General features: G+C 51.0%; 1 protein-coding gene across 1 annotated transcript in view; it reads left to right on the forward strand.

Annotated features, from left to right (window-relative positions):
- Dchs1 (dachsous cadherin-related 1) overlaps positions 1–21,468 on the forward strand; it is a 33,652-nt gene extending 12,184 nt beyond the window's left edge. The window contains exons 2-21 of the mRNA XM_026414395.2: positions 1,912–3,796; positions 8,661–8,849; positions 8,943–9,174; positions 9,303–9,539; positions 9,839–10,864; positions 11,093–11,286; positions 11,570–11,666; positions 11,762–11,919; positions 12,120–12,984; positions 13,078–13,317; positions 13,407–13,532; positions 14,161–14,370; positions 15,275–16,153; positions 16,277–16,390; positions 16,546–16,757; positions 16,847–17,001; positions 17,198–17,328; positions 17,445–17,728; positions 18,015–18,153; positions 18,471–21,468. Of these exons, the coding sequence (XP_026270180.2) occupies positions 2,009–3,796; positions 8,661–8,849; positions 8,943–9,174; positions 9,303–9,539; positions 9,839–10,864; positions 11,093–11,286; positions 11,570–11,666; positions 11,762–11,919; positions 12,120–12,984; positions 13,078–13,317; positions 13,407–13,532; positions 14,161–14,370; positions 15,275–16,153; positions 16,277–16,390; positions 16,546–16,757; positions 16,847–17,001; positions 17,198–17,328; positions 17,445–17,728; positions 18,015–18,153; positions 18,471–21,076 (9,882 nt within the window). The 5' untranslated portion in view covers positions 1,912–2,008 and the 3' untranslated portion in view covers positions 21,077–21,468. The remainder of the gene's footprint in view (positions 1–1,911; positions 3,797–8,660; positions 8,850–8,942; positions 9,175–9,302; positions 9,540–9,838; positions 10,865–11,092; positions 11,287–11,569; positions 11,667–11,761; positions 11,920–12,119; positions 12,985–13,077; positions 13,318–13,406; positions 13,533–14,160; positions 14,371–15,274; positions 16,154–16,276; positions 16,391–16,545; positions 16,758–16,846; positions 17,002–17,197; positions 17,329–17,444; positions 17,729–18,014; positions 18,154–18,470) is intronic.
- Positions 21,469–21,968: the final 500 nt, after the last annotated feature.

A 21,968-nucleotide genomic window follows, 5' to 3' on the forward strand; every position in this document is an offset into this window, starting at 1 on the left:
AGTCCGGTATTTTGCTAGACATGGGTCTCCAGAGCTGGAGATGGAGATTGGAAAGTCATTGGCAAATAGATGGCACATAAAAAGTGGTTGATACATTTTAACCGAGGCATGAGAGTAAATAAGATCACCCAGGCAGAGTGCAGAGAATGGGAAGAGAGAAACCTGAAAAGTCTCAAAGGTGAAGGGGTGGGCAGAGGATGAACTTGTGAGGGAGACTGCGTAGTGGACAGGGAAGCATGTGGAAGCAAGGCAGGGGGTGGGGTATTACAGTATGAAGCCAAGAGGTGTTCCAGAATGATCCAGCAAAAAGATTTAAAAATGACCATTGGATGTAGAACATGGAAATGGGTGGAAGCTTAGTGATACCAATGTCACAAGAGAGGATGCCTCACTGCATGCAGCAGGAGGTGTGAAAAGGGAGAAAATGGGGGAAATGAAACCACCTTTCATAAAGGGCAGTGGCTTCCAAATGTCTCTGCTTCTTCCTGCAGCTGCTTTCTTTCAGCCTCTGTTTCCATCTCTCCACTGATTCTACTCTTACTAGTCACCAAATGCCTCCTCTGGGTCTTTAGGCCTCTTCCTTGAAATTTAGCAGCATTTGAAACCTGTTTCTCCTTAGAGCCAAGGCACACTCCTCTTGGGCTGGCTGTTCATCCCTCCCTTCCTCCCTCCCTTTCTTTCTCTCTGACCAATTAACTCTTTGTCCATCTGATAGTTAAGGCCAGAAAAGAGGCTCACTCCTCACTGCCTGCTTCCAAGCAGTCATTAAACCTTGCCTGTCTCCTCTGCCTTCTAATCCCCCTCATATATCATATCCACTTCTCACCACTTTTGTTTCTAACACTCATCCAAGTCACTGTCAAAGCAATATCATCCCCTAGACTCCTACAGGTACCTTACCATCTTATCTGAATGTCATTGTTTTCCAAAGGGCAGTGATAAAGATGCTCAGACAATGTAAGTCATATCATGGCACTTCTTTAATACTTTAGTGGCTTCCATTTGCAATTAGGATCATGTTAAAATCTTTAGTAAGCTTCTGAGTCCTGCCTTGTTTCATACTCTAAGTCCCTAGCTCTACACCTTATGTGCATCACCTACCAACCCACCCCCAATACTCTTACCCTTTCTAAATCTTGTTCACTCTCTCAGAATGCTTTCCTTCTGATATCCCTCCACCTCTGCCCAACATTGCATAACTAGCACCAACATCTACTCACTATTTATCTCTAAACTTGAATGTCACTTCCTCAGAAAATCTCTTGCTGACTCCCTGTGTTAAGTTCTTTACATGTTCTCCTGATTCCTGTACTTCTCCTTCACAGCCTTGATCATATTTATAACTACTTGCCTAACTCCTGACCTGTAGCTTCATGAAGTCAAGGCCTGTTTCCTTTATTCACTGTTGTGTTACCAGTGCCTCCATGTAGGAGATGCTCAATGTCTTGTTGAATAGAGAGGGAAGCAGGGCTAAGACTAGAGCATACCTAAATACTGGTAGAAGATTCTAGCAGAGAGGAAAAGGTTGACAATTCAGGCAGGGCTACCAACTACATGGTTATTGAGCCTGAAAAAGGTATTAGTTCTGGATGACAGAAAATAAGAAAGGATTGACTAAATTTTTAAGTCTAGAGATAGAAGAGAATTTGTGGGCATCAGACCTGAAAAATAGGAAGCAGAGTAATCTGAGAGGGCTCAAGGTAGGATGAAGACTTGTGAGGGCAAAGACTGGAGAGACCTTGAGGAATCCCAAAGCACAGGTTCCTGGGACTGGAGATGGGTATGTGGCAGCATGAGAGTCCTGCTGGAGAATGTCTGCATTTTGATATGACCAAAATGACCCACATCCCAATCTCTCTGGACTGTTGATTCCTTCTCTAATGACCATTTTTGTTTTGTTCTTTTCCTCAGTCAGGGAGCCTGAGGGCATAAGTTCGACCTGAGATCAAGCTGGGCCCAGAATCTGGCCTGGAGCAGGAGCCTCAGGCACAGCTGGACTGCCCCTGTCATGCAGAAGGAACTGGGCATTGTGCCCTCCTGTCCTGGCATGAAGAGTCCCAGGCCCCTCCTCCTACTACCACTGTTGCTACTGTTGTTGGGAAGTGGTGTGCCAGGCACCTGGGGTCAGGCTGGGAGCCTGGACCTGCAGATTGATGAGGAACAGCCAGCAGGCACACTGATTGGGGACATCAGTGCAGGGCTTCCAGCAGGCACAGCAGCTCCTCCCATGTTCTTCATCTCTGCCCAGGAGGGCAGTGGTGTGGGAACTGACCTGGCTATAGATGAACACAGTGGGGTCGTCCGTACAGCTCGTGTCTTAGACCGTGAGCGGCGGGACCGCTACCGCTTCACTGCAGTCACTCCTGACGGTGCCACTGTAGAAGTTACAGTACGAGTGGCTGACATAAATGATCATGCTCCAGCCTTCCCACAGGCTCAGGCTGCTCTGCAGATACCTGAACATACAGCTCTTGGCACCAGGTACCCTCTGGAGCCTGCCCGTGATGCTGATGCTGGCCGCCTGGGAACCCAGGGCTATGCACTATCTGGTGATGGGGCTGGAGAGACCTTCCGACTGGAGACACGCCCTGGTCCAGATGGCGCTCCCGTGCCTGAGCTAGTAATTACTGGGGAGCTGGACCGAGAGAACCGCTCACACTATATGTTGCAGCTAGAGGCCTACGATGGTGGTTCACCACCCCGGAGGGCCCAGGCCCTGCTTGACATAACACTATTGGACATCAATGACCATGCTCCGGCTTTCAATCAGAGCCGCTACCATGCTGTGGTTTCAGAGAGCCTGGCCCCTGGCAGTCCTGTCTTGCAGGTATTTGCTTCTGATGCTGATGCTGGTGCCAATGGGGCTGTGACTTATGAGATCAACCGAAGGCAGAGTGAAGGTGATGGACCCTTCTCCATCGACGCACACACAGGATTGCTGCGGCTGGAGCGACCACTGGACTTTGAGCAGCGGCGGGTCCATGAACTGGTGGTGCAGGCACGGGATGGTGGGGCTCACCCAGAACTGGGCTCAGCCTTTGTGACTGTGCATGTGCGAGATGCCAATGATAATCAACCCTCCATGACTGTCATCTTTCTAAGTGCAGATGGCTCTCCCCGAGTGTCTGAGGCTGCCCCACCTGGACAGCTTGTTGCTCGCATTTCTGTGTCAGATCCCGATGATGGTGACTTTGCCCATGTCAACGTGTCCCTGGAGGGTGGAGAGGGCCACTTTGCTCTAAGTACCCAAGACAGTGTCATCTATCTGGTATGTGTGGCTCGGCGACTGGACCGAGAAGAAAGGGATGCCTATAACTTGCGAGTTACAGCCACAGACTCAGGCTCACCCCCACTGCGGGCTGAAGCTGCCTTTGTGCTACATGTCACTGATGTCAACGACAATGCACCTGCCTTCGACCGCCAGCTCTACAAGCCTGAGCCATTGCCTGAGGTTGCACTACCTGGTAGCTTCGTAGTGCGGGTGACGGCCCGGGATCCTGATCAAGGCACCAATGGTCAGGTCACCTATAGTCTGGTTCCTGGGGCTCACACCCACTGGTTCTCCATTGATCCCACCTCAGGCATCATCACCACAACTGCCTCCCTGGACTATGAGTCGGAACCCCAGCCAGAGCTGATTGTGGTAGCCACAGATGGGGGCCTGCCCCCTCTAGCTTCTTCTGCCACAGTTAGTGTGTCCCTGCAAGATGTGAATGATAATGAGCCCCAGTTCCAAAGGACTTTCTATAATGCCTCACTGCCTGAGGGTACCCAGCCTGGAACCTGTTTCCTGCAGGTAGGTAGGCCCTGAACACTCTACTGTGGGCAGGGGGGATCTGAGCAACATAGGGGACCTCAGAGTAGGAACCAAGCCTTGCAGGTGCATATGTTGGTGATGACTTATGTCAGAGGGTTCAGTCCTATCCTTTGAGCTCCAGAGCCTGTGCTAAGGGTGAGGGATTGTTGAGAAGATAAGAAAGTAAATTGCAAAAGCTAAGGCTAGTAATTTGGTAGTTGAAGGAATGTAGATTATATCTAAAGGAAAAGTTTCTTGCAGGGTCAAGAAGTAAAAGAAATAATCTCAAAGCTGTTCTGAAGGGCTGAGATGGAGATTCTGTAGTTCCTGTCCCCTCAGGGAGTTGCCAGCATTTATGAAGCCCTTCATCCTAGTCCAGTGCTGGGCTATGCTGGAAGAAATCTCTGTCCCTGCCTATGGAACTGTGCCTTGATGGGACACGTGGGCTCAGAGATGAGGATGAGAGGTAGCAAGAACTATCTAGTGAGATCCTGATGTCCAGAGCAGGAAGGCCTCTCTGGGGAAGAGACAAGAGACCTGGACAGACTGAAGGAAGCACAGGCTGGCATTAAGTCAGGCCTGGAAGACACAGAAGGAACATGAACCTTGAGAGGCAGTCTGAGGCCACAATACAGAAATCCTTGGATACCACACTGTGAGTCACTAGGTCCTTACTTGGAAAGCAAAGGAAATCACTGAACTTCCTTGAGATGGAACGGTCATGGTTACACACACACACACACACACACACACACACACACACATACACACACACACACACACACACTTATTTATTCATTTTAAATAACTGACTTTTAATGGATCAGTGGGTGAGTGAGAAATCATTCCTTGGCACTACAAACCTAGCACTGTGTTGGATCCAGAAAACAGGTCCTAAGCAGGTTCTATCTAGACAGGGAGATAGACCACCAGCTAGTGTTGTAGCAGATGGTATATGATGTGCTCTGGAAGCCCAGAGGCAGGGCTTTGAAGAACTAATGAGATTTTGCCAAATAGATAATGTGGGGTATATGGACAGAGATGCCAATCCTACAGAAAAAAAGGACTGATGAATAAACATCATGACATGTTGAGACTTAACAGGTTGTCCTTGACTGTACTGATGAGAAAGAACTGGGTTGAAATGAAACAAAATAGTAGATGGGGCCAGATTGCCATCTTTGGCTTAGGACTCACAGGAAACCAATGAGGGGCTCTGAATAAATCTAATGTCTTTTGGAAATATTGCTTTGGCTGCATCTTAAGTATAGCTGGAGAAGAGAATATTCCTCTTAAAAGACTTGTGCTTAAAGTCTGCTGGACCCCTGAGTATCTCCTCAGTGGCTGCTTTTGGCCTAGACTTCCAGGCTAGTGCCTGGACCTGGCTGACCCTTTGGCATCCAGCCAGACTGGATATTTGCCTGCCTGCTGCTGTCTGGCTCCCACCACCCACTCTCCCATGTGTTTACTCTTCCTCTTGGCCAGGACCAATGGGTTATTGCTTCCAAACGTATTCTCTCACCATTAGTTCCTAAAGCAAAAGGGCAACTCTCCCGATGGTTTCCCAGAGTTTTTACTATTAGTAACCATGAAGAAGAGGTACAAATGACTATTGGGGGTTTATAACTATACAAGGTCTTGACATTTGACTTATTCAATATACATTTATAGAATCTGTACCATATGCCAATCACTGTACTAGAAATGCAGTGTACAGTAATGAACAAATCAACCCTCATCTCACATAGATTGTAGTCTAGAGCAGAGATTCATTTGCAAAGAAATAGATTATTACAATAAGAAAACCTCCATGGTGGGGATATAGGCAGTATGAGTGTTTCCCAAGGAAAAGAACCCTTAAATGAAGACCTGAAGAATGAATAGGAGTTTATGAGGGGACCAGACAGGGGAAAGGTTCCAACCTAGGTGACATACACATAGAAGTGGGAGAGTCTGACTTGTTCAAGGGGCTACAAGTGGTTCAGTATCTCTGGAGTTTAAGATATGAGATGGAAGAGTGCAAAAATGAGTGCAGGTAGGTCAGACAGTGAGCAGCCAAACCAAGCAATGTGGGCTTTTTCTAAAGGGAACATTGAAGATTTTTTAGTACAGGAGTTAAATAATCAGATTTGTTTTCTCAAATGGTAGTCAGTTGTTCACAACTTCGGGTAATTTTGCCCTCAGAAGAGATATTTAGCGATGTCTAGAGACAGAGATTATCATAGCTGGTGGGATGTTACTGGCATGTGGGGGATAGGATGCTGTTAACCATCCAATAATGCGCACAACATCCCCAACAATAAAAAATCATCTGGTTTAAAATGTCAGTAGTAGTACCAACATTGAGAAACTCTGTGTAGAGTAGAGGTTGGAGGGTAGGACACCTATGAGAAGGGAATTACAATAGTCCAGGGAGTGTTGACTTAGGCCTAATCAGGACAGTGATAATGGCAATGGGTAGGAATAGAAAAATAGTAGAAATGAGGACTTACTGAGTCCCTGGCTGATTGATATACCAGGTGAGGAAAAAGGAAAAACTGATTTCTGGCTTGAGCAACTGTGTAGATGGAAGAGTCATTAGGGCAGGTTTGGAATGATCACGAGTTTAGTTTTGGATATGCTGGATTTAAGGTGGCTGTGGGACATCCAAGTGGAGATGTTGAACAGGCATCTGGATATACACATTTGCAGTTTAGGGTAGTTGTCCAGACCAGAGAGAAAGGATCGATGATGACTGAAGCCAGGCAAGTGAAAGAGAAAACTGAAGAGAGTATGTAGGATGAGAAAAGGCCAAGGAGCAATTTCAGGGAGCATCAGTATATGACAGCAAGCAGAGTAAGAGGAGATGAAGAAGGAATGGAGGATGGTGAAACAGTGAGAAAAGGAGGAGGAGAATATAGGGTCCAGAAATCAAAGGAGGAAATGCACCTAGAAAGGAGGTCAGGATGGACAGATGCAGTGAGTTAAGAATCTAGTAGGAATTTGAGAGAGTTCACATATAAGGGTCTTTCTTCTTGAAATAGTGCATCTGGTAAAGAGCCAGGGATTGGGTGGAGACAGAGGAGAGGAGTGAGGTTTATTACAGCAATTGAGGCAGCATGGGAGAGGGAGCTGACCAAGGTTGGACTGAGGAGCTGAGCTGAGAACCCACTGAAAAAGGAGATTGTGTTTGCTGTGAAACCTCCAAGCAGGAGCTGTACAGGTCAGGAAATTCACTTCTGCCTTGGTCATTTCCAGTCAATGCCCCTGTGCCTTTGGGGGTCACTTCCTGACAACTTCCCCTGACCACTGTTTATTGCTTTCTTCCTGCTGCGAGTCAGAGGGCAAAGGTCTTTAACAGCTTCTAAAGATGGTGCCACAGCTGTGCTGCTGCCCACAGGGATTGATGCAGGGGGATGTCTGTCTCCTGGGATATCCGGGCCCACAGCCACAGTTAGAGTAGGAACTGTTTCCAGGGTTCAGCTGTAGCAGGGTCTTAGTGTCTCCAGGAAAGTAAACAATGGCACAGATCACTTCTTTCGGGGCCTGGGCAACAATCAGTAATCCTTGGCCAGCTTTCTCTCTGAGCACATTTTCTGGCTGAGAAAGGGAACGCTCCATCTTCCTTTTGCAGCATATCATGACCCTGAGGTCCTTCTACTCACAAAGAGCACTTTGTCATAGCCTGCAGCAGTCAGCACTAGCTAACTCACTATTGAGGGCCTAATGTGGACCCAGTGTAAAAAACTTAGTCTGAAAGGAGGTTTTGTTACAATGCAGTCTATCAGAATGTCCATTTTCTCAATCAACGAATACACATAGGGCACCTATTGTGTATTTGGCCCTATCATAGGCAAAAGGTGCATGAGCCACACGGATAAATCCATGGAGCAGACCCTATAGTGACATCAAATCTCATTGTGTAATGATCAACTCAATAAAGATTAGACTCATAATTTCAATCTTAATAATTATATGGGTCGGTCAGTTCTCCGTTCAGGGAGATTAGGACATTTGGTGAGGGTTATTAATTTCTGTGTGAAATTTGAGGTTCCAGCCCTCAGCACTTATCTTTGTAGGTACAGTTGGTCCTTGTTATTTGCAAACTCACTTATTCTCTAAAATATATTTGTAACTCCAAAAATCAATACTTGGAGGCCTTTTGCAGTCATTCTCAGACATGTGCAGAACAATGAAAAATTTGAGTCACCCAATATGCACATACCCAGCTGAGTTTGAAAAAGGAGGCTTTGCCTTTTGTTTTAGCTCCTGTATAAGTTAGACCTCAAAAACACATCTACTTTCTGATTTCTAATTAATGCTACTTTTTTTTGTGTGTGGGAGAGAGAGAGAGAGAGAGAGAGAGAGAGAGAGAGAGAGAGAGTGTTTGCTATTCCAAATGCTCTCTAGGCATAGTGCTGGAGTACTATCTAGTATTCCTAGGCATAAGAAAGCTTTGATGTGCCTTACAGAGAAAATGCATGTGTTACATAAGTTTATTCAGGCAGGGGCTGGGATTGTGGCTCAGCGGTAGAGCACTCGCCTAGCACGTGTGGAGCCCTGGGTTTGATCCTCAGCACCACATAAAACTAAATGAATGGAATAAAGCTATTGTGTCCAACTACAACTAGAAAAGTAAATTTTAAAAAAAGTTTATTCAGGTATAGTTATAGTGTTAATGGCTGTGAGTTTAATATTAATAAATTGTCTTTAAACAGAAACACACATCAAACAAGGTTATATATTGACCATTTAAAAAAAGAGTTGTGACCAGAGACTCTCAGGAACCTACCAAGTGGTGAGGTCTGGGCTGGGAACAGGTTTTGTCCACTTACCTTCTTCTGGCCAAAAAAATGGGGCCTCACTCACCCTATCCTCTCCTCAGGTGACAGCCACCGATGTTGACAGCGGCCCATTTGGCCTCCTCTCCTATTCTTTGGGTGCTGGACTTGGGGCCTCTGGGCCTCCCCCGTTCCGCATTGATGCCCATAGTGGTGATGTGTGCACAACCCGGACCCTGGACCGTGATCAGGGGCCCTCAAGCTTTGACTTCACAGTGACGGCTGTGGATGGGGTGAGTAGGCAGACCTTGGGAAGGGAAAGTGGAGTAGAGCACTCACCAGGGCCAGGCAGGGCCCACCTGACCTATGGTTGCATGTCCCACCAGGGAGGCCTCAAGTCCATGGTATATGTGAAGGTGTTTGTGTCAGACGAGAACGACAACCCACCTCAGTTTTATCCATGGGAGTATGCTGCCAGTCTGAGTGCTCAGAGTACACCAGGCACAGCTGTGCTGAGAGTGCGTGCCCACGACCCTGACCAGGGACCCCATGGGCGACTTTCCTATCACATCTTGGCTGGTAATAGCCCCCCACTTTTTGCCTTGGATGAGCACTCAGGTAAGGATCCTCCCATTACCAGGACCTGGCCCCAGGCTCCTCTCCCCAGTAAATGTTGTATTGCTTTCCCTTCCAAAACACTTCCCTATTCTTTCCCTTATATATCTCTGATTCTATCCCTTCTTTAGGGTTGTTGACAGTAGCCTGGCCTTTGGCCAGACGGGCTAATTCTGTGGTACAACTGGAGATTGGAGCCCAGGATGGAGGTGGCCTACAGGCAGAACCCAGTGCCCGAGTCAACATCAGCATTGTGCCTGGAACCCCCACACCACCAATATTTGAGCAACTACAGTATGTTTTTTCTGTGCCAGAGGATGTGGCACCAGGCACCAGTGTGGGCATAGTCCAGGCACACAACCCACCAGGTATGATTTAGCATTATACGCACTTGGTGCCACATTCAGATATCCCAGTATAGCCCTCTAACACCATCTCAAGGTGCCCTACAGTATCATACTATAGATAGCCCCAATAATAAACACTATGGAACATGAATACCACCTTAGTGCCAATCAACTTCTCTGCCAGTGCCTGCCTCTCTTCTTAATACTTTGAAAAATATACGTGTGGGTACCACTCAACTCTTCTTGGGATCAGAGTCTGGGAGCTGACTCAACAGGTGCCCCCCTGACCTCTTTCCTGACCCTTCTCTCCTCCTCCTTAGGTCGCTTGGGGCCTGTGACCCTTGCCTTATCAGGCGGGGATCCCCGCGGACTCTTCTCCCTAGATTCGACCTCAGGGCTGTTACAAACACTTCGCCCTCTGGACCGGGAGCTTCTGGGACCAGTGTTGGAGCTGGAAGTACGAGCAGGCAGTGGAGTGCCCCCAGCTTTCACAGTAGCTCGGGTACGGGTACTACTGGATGATGTGAATGACAACTCCCCTGCCTTTCCTACACCTGAAGACACGGTATTGCTGCCACCAAACACTGCCCTAGGGACTCCCATCTATACCCTGCGGGCTCTGGATCCTGATTCAGGTGTTAACAGTAGAGTTACCTTTACCTTGCTTGCTGGAGGTGATGGGGCCTTCACCGTGGACCCTACCACAGGTCATGTACGGCTTATAGGACCTCTGGGGCCCCCAGGGGGGCCAGCCCATGAGCTGGAACTAGAGGCCCGGGATGGGGGCTCCCCACCACGCAATAGCCACTTTCGACTTAGGGTGGTGGTACAGGACTTGGGGACCCGTGGTGTGGCTCCCCGATTTGACAGCTCTGTCTACCGTGTGGACCTGCCCTCTGGCACCGCCCCTGGAACACAGGTCTTGCAAGTGCAGGCTCAGGCACCAGATGGGAGCCCTATCACCTATCACCTTGCAGCAGATGGAACAAGTAGTCCCTTTGGCCTGGAGCCACAGAGTGGGTGGCTGTGGGTACGGGCAGCACTGGACCCTGAAACCCAGGAGTTATACACACTGAAGGTAATGGCAGTATCTGGATCCAAAGCTGAGCTGGGGCAACAGACAGGCACAGCCACCGTGAGGGTCAGCATACTCAACCAGAATGATCACAGTCCCCGCTTGTCTGAAGAGCCCACCTTCCTGGCTGTGGCTGAGAACCAGTCCCCAGGGACCAGTGTGGGCCGGGTTTTTGCCACTGACCGAGACTCTGGACCTAATGGACGTCTGACCTACAGCCTGCGACAGCTGTCAGAGGACAGCAAGGCCTTCCGTATCCACCCCCAGACTGGTAAGCACTGGGACTCAAATTCTGAGACTCCTCAACCTCATCCCCAGACTGATAAACACCTAGAAAGGATCCTCAATTCCCAACCTAGATCCTGGCCATTCAGACCAGGAGTCAGCCTGGAATTTAGTCCTGGCCCTCCCTCCCACCCGCCCCAACTCCAGGGTCTTACCTGTAGTCCTCAGGCTACATATCACTATCTCATATGTGATCTCCATCCTGCGTTCCCAGGAGAAGTGACCACACTCCAAACTCTGGACCGAGAACAGCAGAGCAGCTACCAGCTCCTGGTGCAGGTGCAGGATGGGGGGAGTCCACCCCGTAGCACCACAGGCACCGTGCACATTGCAGTGCTGGACCTCAATGACAACAGTCCCACCTTCCTGCAGGCTTCAGGGGCTGCTGGTGGGGGCCTCCCTATACAGGTATGTGTAGTGTCAGGACCCTGTCCTGAAGAAGTGTGAGAGGGAGTGGGGTGCTGTCATCACTGTGATTGTACAAATTCTCAATATCGTCACAGCTCTGCCCTCTAGGCCTCCCTCAGATTATACTGCAGCCACATAATCCATAGAACTGTAGGGTAAGAGAGATTGCCTCCTGCAACAGGCATGAGAGCAAAAAAGGGGCTCTGCCTACACACTGGTGAGGGGAACTTGATTCTGAGTTTTCTCAAAAACAGGAAGGAGATAATAAGTTTTGTCTCTGTAGGTTCCAGACCGAGTGCCTCCAGGAACACTTGTAACAACTCTGCAGGCCAAGGATCCCGATGAGGGGGAGAATGGGACCATCTTGTACACCCTAACTGGTATGGGGTGGGGTGGGGTGGGGTAAAGGGAGTTGATGAGTGATGGCATATGCTCATGGCCCCAAACCCTCATTCTTGCTCTGCCTTGTCTCCAGGACCTGGCTCAGAGCTCTTCTCTCTACACCCTCACTCAGGGGAGCTGCTCACGGCAGCATCCCTGATCCGAGCAGAACGGCCCCACTATGTGTTAACGTTGACTGCTCATGACCAAGGCAGCCCTCCTCGGAGTGCCAGCCTCCAACTGCTTGTGCAGGTATGGCTGCCCTTCCCTACTGTCTACCGGCTTCCCCATACCTGCTCTGTGGGCCCCTCTTCGGTAGTTCTAGCTTCTTGGGGGTCCTTGGGCCCTCTTGTAAAGCTATTCTAACCATCCTAACCTACTACCAAGGAGCCAGTGCAGACTTTCTTTAATATGAGCCCTTCTGATTCCATCTCCCTTCTGTTACACAACAGGTGCTTTCCTCTGTTCGTGTTGCCGAGCCGCCCCCGGATCTTGCAGAGCCTGACCCTACAGTGCCAGTGCCTGTGGTGCTGACGGTGACGGCGGCTGAGGGGCTTCTGCCGGGATCCCTGTTGGGCTCAGTAGCGCCCTCAGAGTCAGCCGGTGTAGTCGCACTCACCTACACGCTGGTAGGCGGCGCCGATCCTGAGGGCACGTTCGCGTTGGACGCAGCCTCGGGACGTTTGTACCTGGCGCGGCCTTTGGACTTCGAGGCGGGCCCAGCTTGGCGTGCGCTCACGGTGCGCGCGGAGGGGCCGGGAGGCGCGGGCGCGCGGCTGCTGAGAGTTCAGGTGCGCGTGCAGGACGAGAACGAACACGCCCCCGCCTTTGCCCGCGATCCTTTGGCTTTGGCGCTGCCGGAGAACCCAGAGCCCGGGGCGGCGCTGTACACTTTCCGCGCATCCGACGCCGACGGCCCGGGCCCCAACAGCGAAGTGCGCTACCGCCTGCTACGCCAGGAGCCGCCAGTGCCGCCTCTTCGCCTGGATGCGCGCACCGGAGCGCTCACCGCTCCGCGCGGCCTGGACCGGGAGACCACACCTGCGATGCTACTGCTGGTAGAGGCCACCGACCGGCCAACCAACGCCAGCCGCCGCCGAGCAGCGCGCGTTTCTGCGCGCGTCTTTGTCACAGATGAAAATGACAACGCTCCAGTCTTCGCTTCGCCCTCACGTGTGCGCCTACCAGAGGATCAGCCTCCCGGACCCGCAGCACTACATGTGGTAGCCAGGGATCCAGACCTAGGAGAGGCGGCACGCGTATCCTATCGCCTGGCAGCTGGTGGGGATGGCCACTTCCGGCTACACTCCAGCACTGGTGAGAGTTGTGCCTAGGGGGTGAGGACGAGAAGGGTTCTAGTGTGGAGGGAATGTTGAGGTTGCTACCAAACCTGTCTTACTGCCTACCTAGGAGCGCTGTCTGTGGTACGACCTCTCGACCGGGAGCAGAGAGCTGAGCACATTCTGACTGTGGTGGCTTCAGATCACGGCTCCCCCCCACGCTCCTCCACTCAGCTCCTGACTGTCAGTGTCGTTGATGTCAATGATGAGGCACCTATTTTTGAGCAGCAGGAGTACAGCGTTCTCTTGCGTGAGAATAGCCCTGCTGGCACATCTCTGCTAACTCTGCGAGCAACCGACCCTGATCTAGGTAAGAACTGGGCTGATGAATTGTGAGAGGGATGGAGGGAATGAAGAGTATATTTACTCTCTGATCGCCCTTCATGCTGCCCTCCTCAGGGGCCAATGGCCAAGTGACCTATGGAGGCATTTCTGGTGAAAGCTTCTCTCTGGACCCAAACACTGGCGTGCTCACTACCCTTCGGGCCCTGGATCGAGAGGAGCAGGAGGAGATCAACCTGACAGGTACACTTTAACAGGACCCCAAGAGCCAGAGGTGCTGTAAACATGGACAAAACACCCAAAGTACTTTAGAGATTTCTGTGTTACAGCACAGCTTGTTACAGTTTGGGACTTTTCTGAGGAGTCCGGAGTTAGGAAGTTTACATGGTAAACTGACTACTAGGCTGTCATCACTGTGATCATACAAATTCTCAAATGCATATTGTCACAGCTCTGCCTTCTCGGCCTCCCTCAAATTATACTGCAGCCATTTAACAGCTTGAAGCATATTGATATTGAGTATTAGAGTGGTCAGGTGACTTGCTTAAGCTAACATATCTTGGAAATGGCAGGACTGGAACTTGAGTCTGGATCTTTCAATACTTCAGTGTCTTTTCTGTCACAGCACCACTAATTCAAGATACATCTTGTATGTACCAAACTTGGGAGGTGGGAAGGAAAAGAACATATTCTTGCACATGTATGCTATGCATGTATATATGTGGGCCTAGTGTGTGTATAGAAATAGATGATTTCTGGTTTGTGTGTGTAATTTATGTGTGTATTGGTAAACATGTATGAACACTGTGTGGTATTGATTTCACCACAGGATGGGGACAGACTAGACCTCATTAATTTTGCTTGCCCACAGTATATGCTCGGGATAGGGGTTCGCCCCCTCTGTTAACTCATGTCACAGTGAGAGTGGCTGTAGAGGATGAGAATGACCATGCTCCAACCTTTGGGAATGTCCACCTGTACTTGGAAATACCTGAGGGCCAAGACCCCCAGACTCTTACCATGCTGAGGGCCTCCGATCCAGATGTAGGAGCCAATGGGCAGCTGCAGTACCGGATCCTTGGTGAGAATTATCCTATATGCACTGACTCAGCACTCACTAGCCTGATTCTTGCTCCTTGCTAGCCACTGACAGTTTCAGTCAGTTTTTCTGTGTCTCCTTTCTTCTCTATGTCTCCCACTTTTTCTTTCATGCTTATATCAGTGTATCTGGGTATCTCTATGCCTTTCTAGCTCTTTAGCTCCCTTTTTGTTTCTGTGTTTATCTTTCTGTTTGTCTCTTATAACAGTGGTTCTCAAGTTTTTGGTCCCAGGAATTAATTTTTGAGAACCTTAAAGGATTTTTATGTGGATCATATCAATATTTATTGTGTTAGATGTTAAAACTTACACAATTTTTAGGTATCCTTGAGAAAAAAGCCACTGAAGTGTACTGTTTGCTGTATTTCTGCAAAGTCACAACGAAATGTTACAATTTTAAATAGCAATTTGTTGGACAATGATGAAGTTGCAGAGGTTATAGTTAGAACTGAAGGTAGCCATATAAACTGAATCTCTAAAAATACACATATTCATGCCCTAAACTTTCTCCCTATTCTATAAATTATGTACAACAATACATAAGCACACATTTCATTAACCAAGTGATGATGTCATTATGCCATGTAGCATCTGTAGACTCCTGTATATCTGTGAGATGAGAATGAAAAAGGCATGTAATTTTTATGAAAGTAGTTTGACCTTATGTATATGAAGGAGCCTCAGGGGATTTCTAGGAATTCCCAAACCACACTGTAAGTGATAACAACTGCTTGATAGTATCTTGCTTTACTGTTTTTATTTCTGATCTTTGTCTTTCTCCCATCCCATTTCCAACCCCTGTATTTCCTTCTGCTGTTGCTTATAAACCATCACCGTCCCCATGAAATGAGACATGCATGATTATGTGTATATACCCTTCTCTGCAGATGGGGACCCATCAGGAGCCTTTACCCTAGATGTTGCCTCTGGGGAATTTGGCACCTTGAGGCCACTAGACCGGGAGGTGGAGCCAGTGTTCCAGCTGCGGATAGAGGCCCGGGATGGAGGCCAGCCAGCTCTCAGTGCCACTCTACTTGTGACAGTAACAGTGCTGGATGCCAATGACCATGCCCCAGCCTTTCCTGTGCCTGCCTACTCTGTAGAGGTGCCTGAGGATGCACCTGCAGGGACCCTGTTGCTGCAACTACAGGCTCATGACCCTGATGCTGGGGCCAATGGTCATGTGACCTACTACCTGGGTTCAGGTACAGCAGGAGCTTTCCTGCTGGAGCCTACTTCTGGGGAACTTCGCACAGCCACAGCCCTGGACAGAGAACACTGTCCCAGCTATGCCTTTTCTGTGAGTGCAGTGGATGGTGCAGCTGCTGGGCCCTTGAGCACAACAGTGCCTATCACCATCACAGTGCGTGATGTCAATGATCATGCACCCACTTTCCCCACTAGCCCTCTGCGTCTGCGCCTACCTCGCCCAGGCCCTAGCCTCAATACTCCAACTCTGGCTCTGGCCACACTACGAGCTGAAGATCGTGATGCTGGTGCCAATGCCTCCATTCTGTACCGGCTGTCAGGCACACCGCCTCCTGGTACTACTGTGGACTCTTACACTGGTGAAATCCGGGTAGCCCGTTCTCCTGTATCTCTGAGTCCCCAAGATCGTGTCCTCTTCATTGTGGCTACTGACCTTGGTCGTCCAGCTCGCTCTGCCACTGGTGTGGTCATTGTTGGACTGCAGGGGGAGTCTGAGCGTGGACCCCGCTTTCCCCGGGCTAGTAGTGAAGCTACACTTCGTGAGAATGCACCCATAGGTAGGTCCCTAGCCATGTGTCCCAGATTTGTATCCTTGGATGGTTTACTCATTGAAAATGTCTCCCAAACCCCCCTAGTACTCACAGTCCAACTGATACTATCCTCTCTCATCCTCTCTACAGGGACTCCTATTATCTCCCCCAAGGCTGTCCATGCAGGGGGCTCAAATGGACCCATCACCTATAGCATTCTCAGTGGGAATGAGAAAGGAATATTCTCTATCCAGCCTAGTACAGGTAAGGAGGGGAGCAAGGGCTCTAAGGGAACAGGCTCCTGAGAAATAGGTTCTTTGGGCCAGAGAAGGCTTTAATGTGAAAGGAGTTGCCCTGGATTAAGGGTGAGGCTCCAGGCAAGGAAAGTGGCTGTGACTGATGCAGTTTCCTCCCAACAGGAGCCATCACAGTTCGCTCAGCAGAAGGGCTGGACTTTGAGACAAACCCACGACTGCGATTAGTCCTACAGGCAGAGAGTGGAGGAGCCTTTGCCTTCTCTGTGCTGACCCTGACCCTTCAAGATGCCAATGACAATGCTCCCCGTTTCCTGAGGCCCCACTATGTGGCTTTCCTGCCAGAGTCCCGGCCTTTGGAGGGGCCCTTGCTGCAGGTGTGGAGAGTGATAGGAAGTTAGGGGGCAAGGGCTGGTCAGATTTGTTTGTGGCCAAGCCAGTGCCAGCAACCTCCTACACTCACCAGGTGGAGGCAGATGATCTGGATCAAGGCTCTGGAGGACAGATCTCCTATAGTCTGGCTGCATCCCAGCCAGCACGGGGTTTATTCCATGTAGACCCAGCCACAGGCACTATTACTACCACAGCCATCCTGGACCGTGAGATCTGGGCTGAAGCACGGTAAGGCCTGGCCCCTATGGACCCAAGACCCCATCCTAGGTCTGTCTAGTTTCCAACTCCTACCTTGAATTCCTCTCTGTCCCTAGGCCACCCCATGAATTCCCCCAGAACCCAGCTCTTTCCTGAGTTCTCCTAGCCCTTTGCAGGGTCCCCTTCTATCCCCAGACCCTGCTCCTTGATTGTGCTCTGTGTCCAGGCTTGTACTGATGGCCACAGACAGAGGAAGCCCTGCCCTTGTGGGTTCAGCTACCCTGACGGTGATGGTCATCGATTCCAATGACAATCGCCCCACTATCCCCCAGCCCTGGGAGCTCCGAGTGTCTGAAGGTAAGGGCTGGTAAAACAAGAGGTATAAAGGGGTGACTGAGAGGCATTAATTCTCATCCTGCAGTTCCAGGGTTGCTTGGAACCCTGCCAAAACAACCTCGTCCCATATATTGCAGATGCACTATTGGGCTCAGAGATTGCACAGGTAACAGGGAATGATGTGGATTCTGGACCAGTGCTGTGGTATGTGTTAAGTCCATCTGGGCCTCAGGATCCTTTCAGTATTGGCCGCTATGGAGGCCGTGTCTCCCTCACGGGTCCCTTGGACTTTGAGCAGTGTGACCACTACCATCTGCAGCTGCTGGCTCATGATGGACCTCACGAGGGCCATGCCAACCTCACAGTGCTTGTGGAGGATGTCAATGACAATGCACCTACCTTCTCACAGAGCCTCTACCAGGTACCAACTCCCCTGGATGTACCCACAACTGGGCCAGAAATTGTTCCTGTTGGAGGGATGTGGCGGAGCTAGAAGTGGTTGGAGTGGGCTGGATGTTGGAGTTACCTTGGAATGGGAGGGTCCCATCTCAGAAAAGCCTTCCAGGTTGTGTGAACTTCTACATCCTGTGGCCAGAAAGGGGAGAAGGTGGGCAGTTCTCATTCAAATATTAAGGAGTATGGGCTCCAAGCCATAAGGGACATCAAGCATGGCAGCTTGGCCATGAACACGTTTTCTCACACCCCAGGTAATGCTACTTGAGCACACTCCCCCAGGCAGTGCCATTCTCTCTGTTTCTGCCACTGACCGTGACTCCGGTGCCAATGGTCACATCTCCTACCATCTGGCTTCCCCTGCTGAAGGCTTCAGTGTTGATCCCAACAATGGTGCGTGTCTTCCCCAGAATGTAACCCCTTTATCTCTGACAATATTGGGCCACATTTGGACCTCACTCCTAGAACTTATTACTCAAAATCTTGATTCCTAGACCTCTGACCTAGGGAGAATATTTCTTCCTTCTGTCTTTAATATGATAAGCCCTGCCCTGACTGCTTGTCTAGAAGCTATTCCCTGAGCTTTGAATCCATGAGGCCATTCCATACTCTCCCAGCACACAGGCCATTGCCTGGAGTCTGACTTCCCAAGCTGATCACACACAGCCACTGCTGAATGACTATTTCTTTTCCCTCCCTTCTCATCTCAGGAACTTTGTTCACAACAGTAGGAACAGTGGCTTTGGGCCATGAGGGGCCAGGAGTGGTGGATGTGGTTCTGGAAGCCCGAGACCATGGGACTCCAGGCCGAGCAGCACGAGCCACAGTGCATGTGCAGCTACAGGACCAAAATGACCACGCCCCAAGCTTCACATTGCCACATTACCGTGTGGCTGTGACTGAAGATCTACCCCCTGGTTCCACACTGCTCACCCTGGAGGCCACAGATGCTGACAGAAGCCGCACCCATGCCACTGTGGACTATAGCATCATTAGTGGCAACCGGGGCCGAGTCTTTCATCTGGAATCCCGGCTGGCCGAGGCTGGAGAGGGCATTGGACCAGGCCCCCAGGCACTAGGCTGCCTAGTGTTGCTTGAGCCTCTAGATTTTGAAAGCCTCACACAGTACAATCTAACTGTGACTGCAGCTGACCGGGGGCAGCCACCACGCAGTTCAGTTGTGCCAGTGACCGTTACTGTGCTGGATGTCAATGATAACCCACCTGTCTTTACCCGAGCATCCTACCACGTGACAGTACCTGAGGACATACCTGTTGGAGCTGAGCTGCTGCACATGGAGGCTTCTGATGCTGACCCTGGCCCTCATGGCCTTGTGCATTTTACCCTCAGTTCAGGTGACCCTTTGGGGCTCTTTGAACTGGATGAGAGCTCTGGCACCTTGCGATTGGCCCTCCCCCTGGACTGTGAGACCCAGGTTCGCCATCAGCTTGTAGTTCAGGCTGCTGACCCTGCTGGGGCACACTTTGCTTTGGCACCAGTGACAATTGAGGTCCAGGATGTGAATGACCATGGCCCATCCTTCCCACTGAACTTGCTCAGCACCAGCCTGGCTGAGAACCAGCCTCCAGGCACTCTTGTGACCACTCTGCATGCAATTGATGGGGATGCTGGGGCTTTTGGGAAGCTCCGCTATAGCCTGCTAGAGGCTGGGCCTGGGGGTCGTGAGGCTTTTGCGCTCAACAGCTCTACAGGGGAATTGCGGGCACGAGTGCCCTTTGACTATGAGCACACAGGAAGTTTCCGGCTGCTGGTGGGTGCTGCTGATGCTGGGAATCTCTCAGCTTCTGTCACTGTGTCAGTGCTAGTGACTGGAGAGGATGAGTATGACCCAGTATTCTTGGCTCCAGCTTTCCACTTCCAAGTGCCAGAAGGTGCCCAGCGTGGTCACAGCCTGGGTCATGTGCAGGCCACAGATGAGGACGGGGGTGCTGATGGCCTGGTGCTCTATTCCCTTGCCACCTCTTCCCCCTATTTTGGTATCAACCAGACTACAGGTGCCCTGTACCTGCGGGTGGACAGTCAGGCACCAGGCAGTGGAACAACCACCTCTGGGGGTGGGGGCCGGACCCGGCGAGAAGCACCACGGGAGCTAAGGCTGGAGGTAGTAGCACGGGGGCCTCTGCCTGGTTCCAGAAGTGCCACTGTACCTGTGACTGTAGATATCACTCACACTGCACTAGGCCTGGCACCTGACCTTAACCTACTATTGGTGGGGGCTGTGGCAGCCTCCTTGGGAGTTGTAGTGGTGCTTGCACTGGCAGCCCTGGTCCTAGGACTTGTTCGGGCCCGCAGCCGGAAGGCTGATGCGGCCCCTGGCCCAATGTCACAGGCAGCACCCCTAGCCAGTGGCTCCCTGCAGAAGCTGGGCCGGGATCCTCCCAGCCCACCACCATCAGAGCACCTGTATCACCAAACTCTCCCCAGCTATGGTGGGCCGGGAACTGGCGGACCTTACCCTCGTGGTGGCTCCCTGGACCCTTCACACTCAAGTGGCCGAGGTTCAGCAGAGGCTGCAGAAGATGATGAGATACGCATGATCAACGAGTTTCCCCGTGTGGCCAGTGTGGCCTCCTCCCTGGCTGCCCGGGGCCCTGACTCAGGCATCCAGCAGGATGCAGATGGACTGAGTGACACATCCTGTGAGCCACCTGCCCCTGACACCTGGTATAAGGGTCGAAAGGCAGGGCTGCTGCTGCCAGGTGCAGGAGCCACTTTGTACCGAGAGGAGGGACCCCCAGCCACTGCCACAGCCTTTCTGGGGGGCTGTGGCCTGAGCCCCGCACCCACTGGGGACTATGGCTTCCCAGCAGATGGCAAACCATGTGTGGCAGGTGCACTGACCGCCATTGTGGCTGGCGAGGAGGAGCTTCGTGGCAGCTATAACTGGGACTACCTGCTGAGCTGGTGCCCTCAGTTCCAACCACTGGCCAGTGTCTTCACAGAGATTGCTCGGCTCAAGGATGAAGCACGGCCATGTCCCCCTGCTCCCCGTATTGACCCACCACCCCTCATCACTGCCGTGGCCCACCCAGGAGCCAAGTCTGTGCCCCCCAAACCTGCAAGCACAGCTGCAGCACGGGCCATCTTCCCACCGTCCTCTCACCGCTCTCCCATCAGCCACGAAGGCTCTTTGTCTTCAGCTGCCATGTCCCCCAGCTTCTCACCCTCGCTGTCTCCTCTGGCTGCTCGCTCACCTGTTGTCTCCCCATTTGGGGTGGCCCAGGGCCCCTCAGCTTCAGCACTCAGCACAGAGTCTGGCCTGGAGCCATCTGATGACACGGAGCTGCACATCTAGCTGTGGCCCAGGCTGGGCCCCGACCTGGGATGCGCACAGTGTCCCCAATGCAGGCCCCACTCTGAGCCTGCCATGGGCAGCCTCGGACCATGACTGGCCACAGGGAGGCCACTGTCAAGCCCCAGCTCTCCATCCCAAATTCTTCAGTGGGGGCAGGTCCCACATTCATCCCAGTCAGGTCCAGTGTGGGGAGGAATATGAAGGAGGCAGCAGCCCTTGGTTCTCCTCAATGAGGACTTCCTGCCCTGTGCCAGCACCCTGAGATGGAGCAAGACTTTTATTTATTGGGGGGGTAGGGAAATGGGGAAGGTCCCTCTAACCTGTTTGGGCCCAGCTCCTTTGGGTTTCTTTGACACCCCTGCCCCTACCCAGAACAAGTGCCAATTCTCACTCTGGAGCCTTAATAAAATGCAGTTTGTATCCAGCCTCTGGCTCTGTTCTGTGGGGATGACTGGAAGGCACCTATTATGGATATGTGGATATCTAGGATGGGGATTATACCAGGAGCTCAAGAGCCTAGCCTGAGACTGACAATCATATCTCTCTACAGTGCTTTCCTTCTAATGTGGGCAAGAGGCCAACCAAGATAGGAGGAATGCAAGTTTGAGGCCAGCTTTAGCAACTTAGCAAGACACTGTTAAAAAAAAAAAAAAAAAAAAAAAAAAAAGACTGGGGATGTAGCTCAGCGGTAAAGCAGCCCTAGGTTCCCCAGTATCCACCCCATAAAAAAAGGAGTAGCCAAGTGAAGTGATTCCTTCTTGGAGCTTAAGACCTCACATCTGTTGAGTCAGGCTCTGCTTGGCAATTTGCTGTTTTATCTCAGAATAAATTTTCACTGTAACCCTACGAGGCAAATCACTTTTTATGATAGTCTCTATTGTAAATGTAGAAA

The sequence above is a fragment of the Urocitellus parryii genome, chromosome 4, assembly GCF_045843805.1.
Source record: "Urocitellus parryii isolate mUroPar1 chromosome 4, mUroPar1.hap1, whole genome shotgun sequence".
NCBI lineage: Eukaryota > Metazoa > Chordata > Mammalia > Rodentia > Sciuridae > Urocitellus > Urocitellus parryii.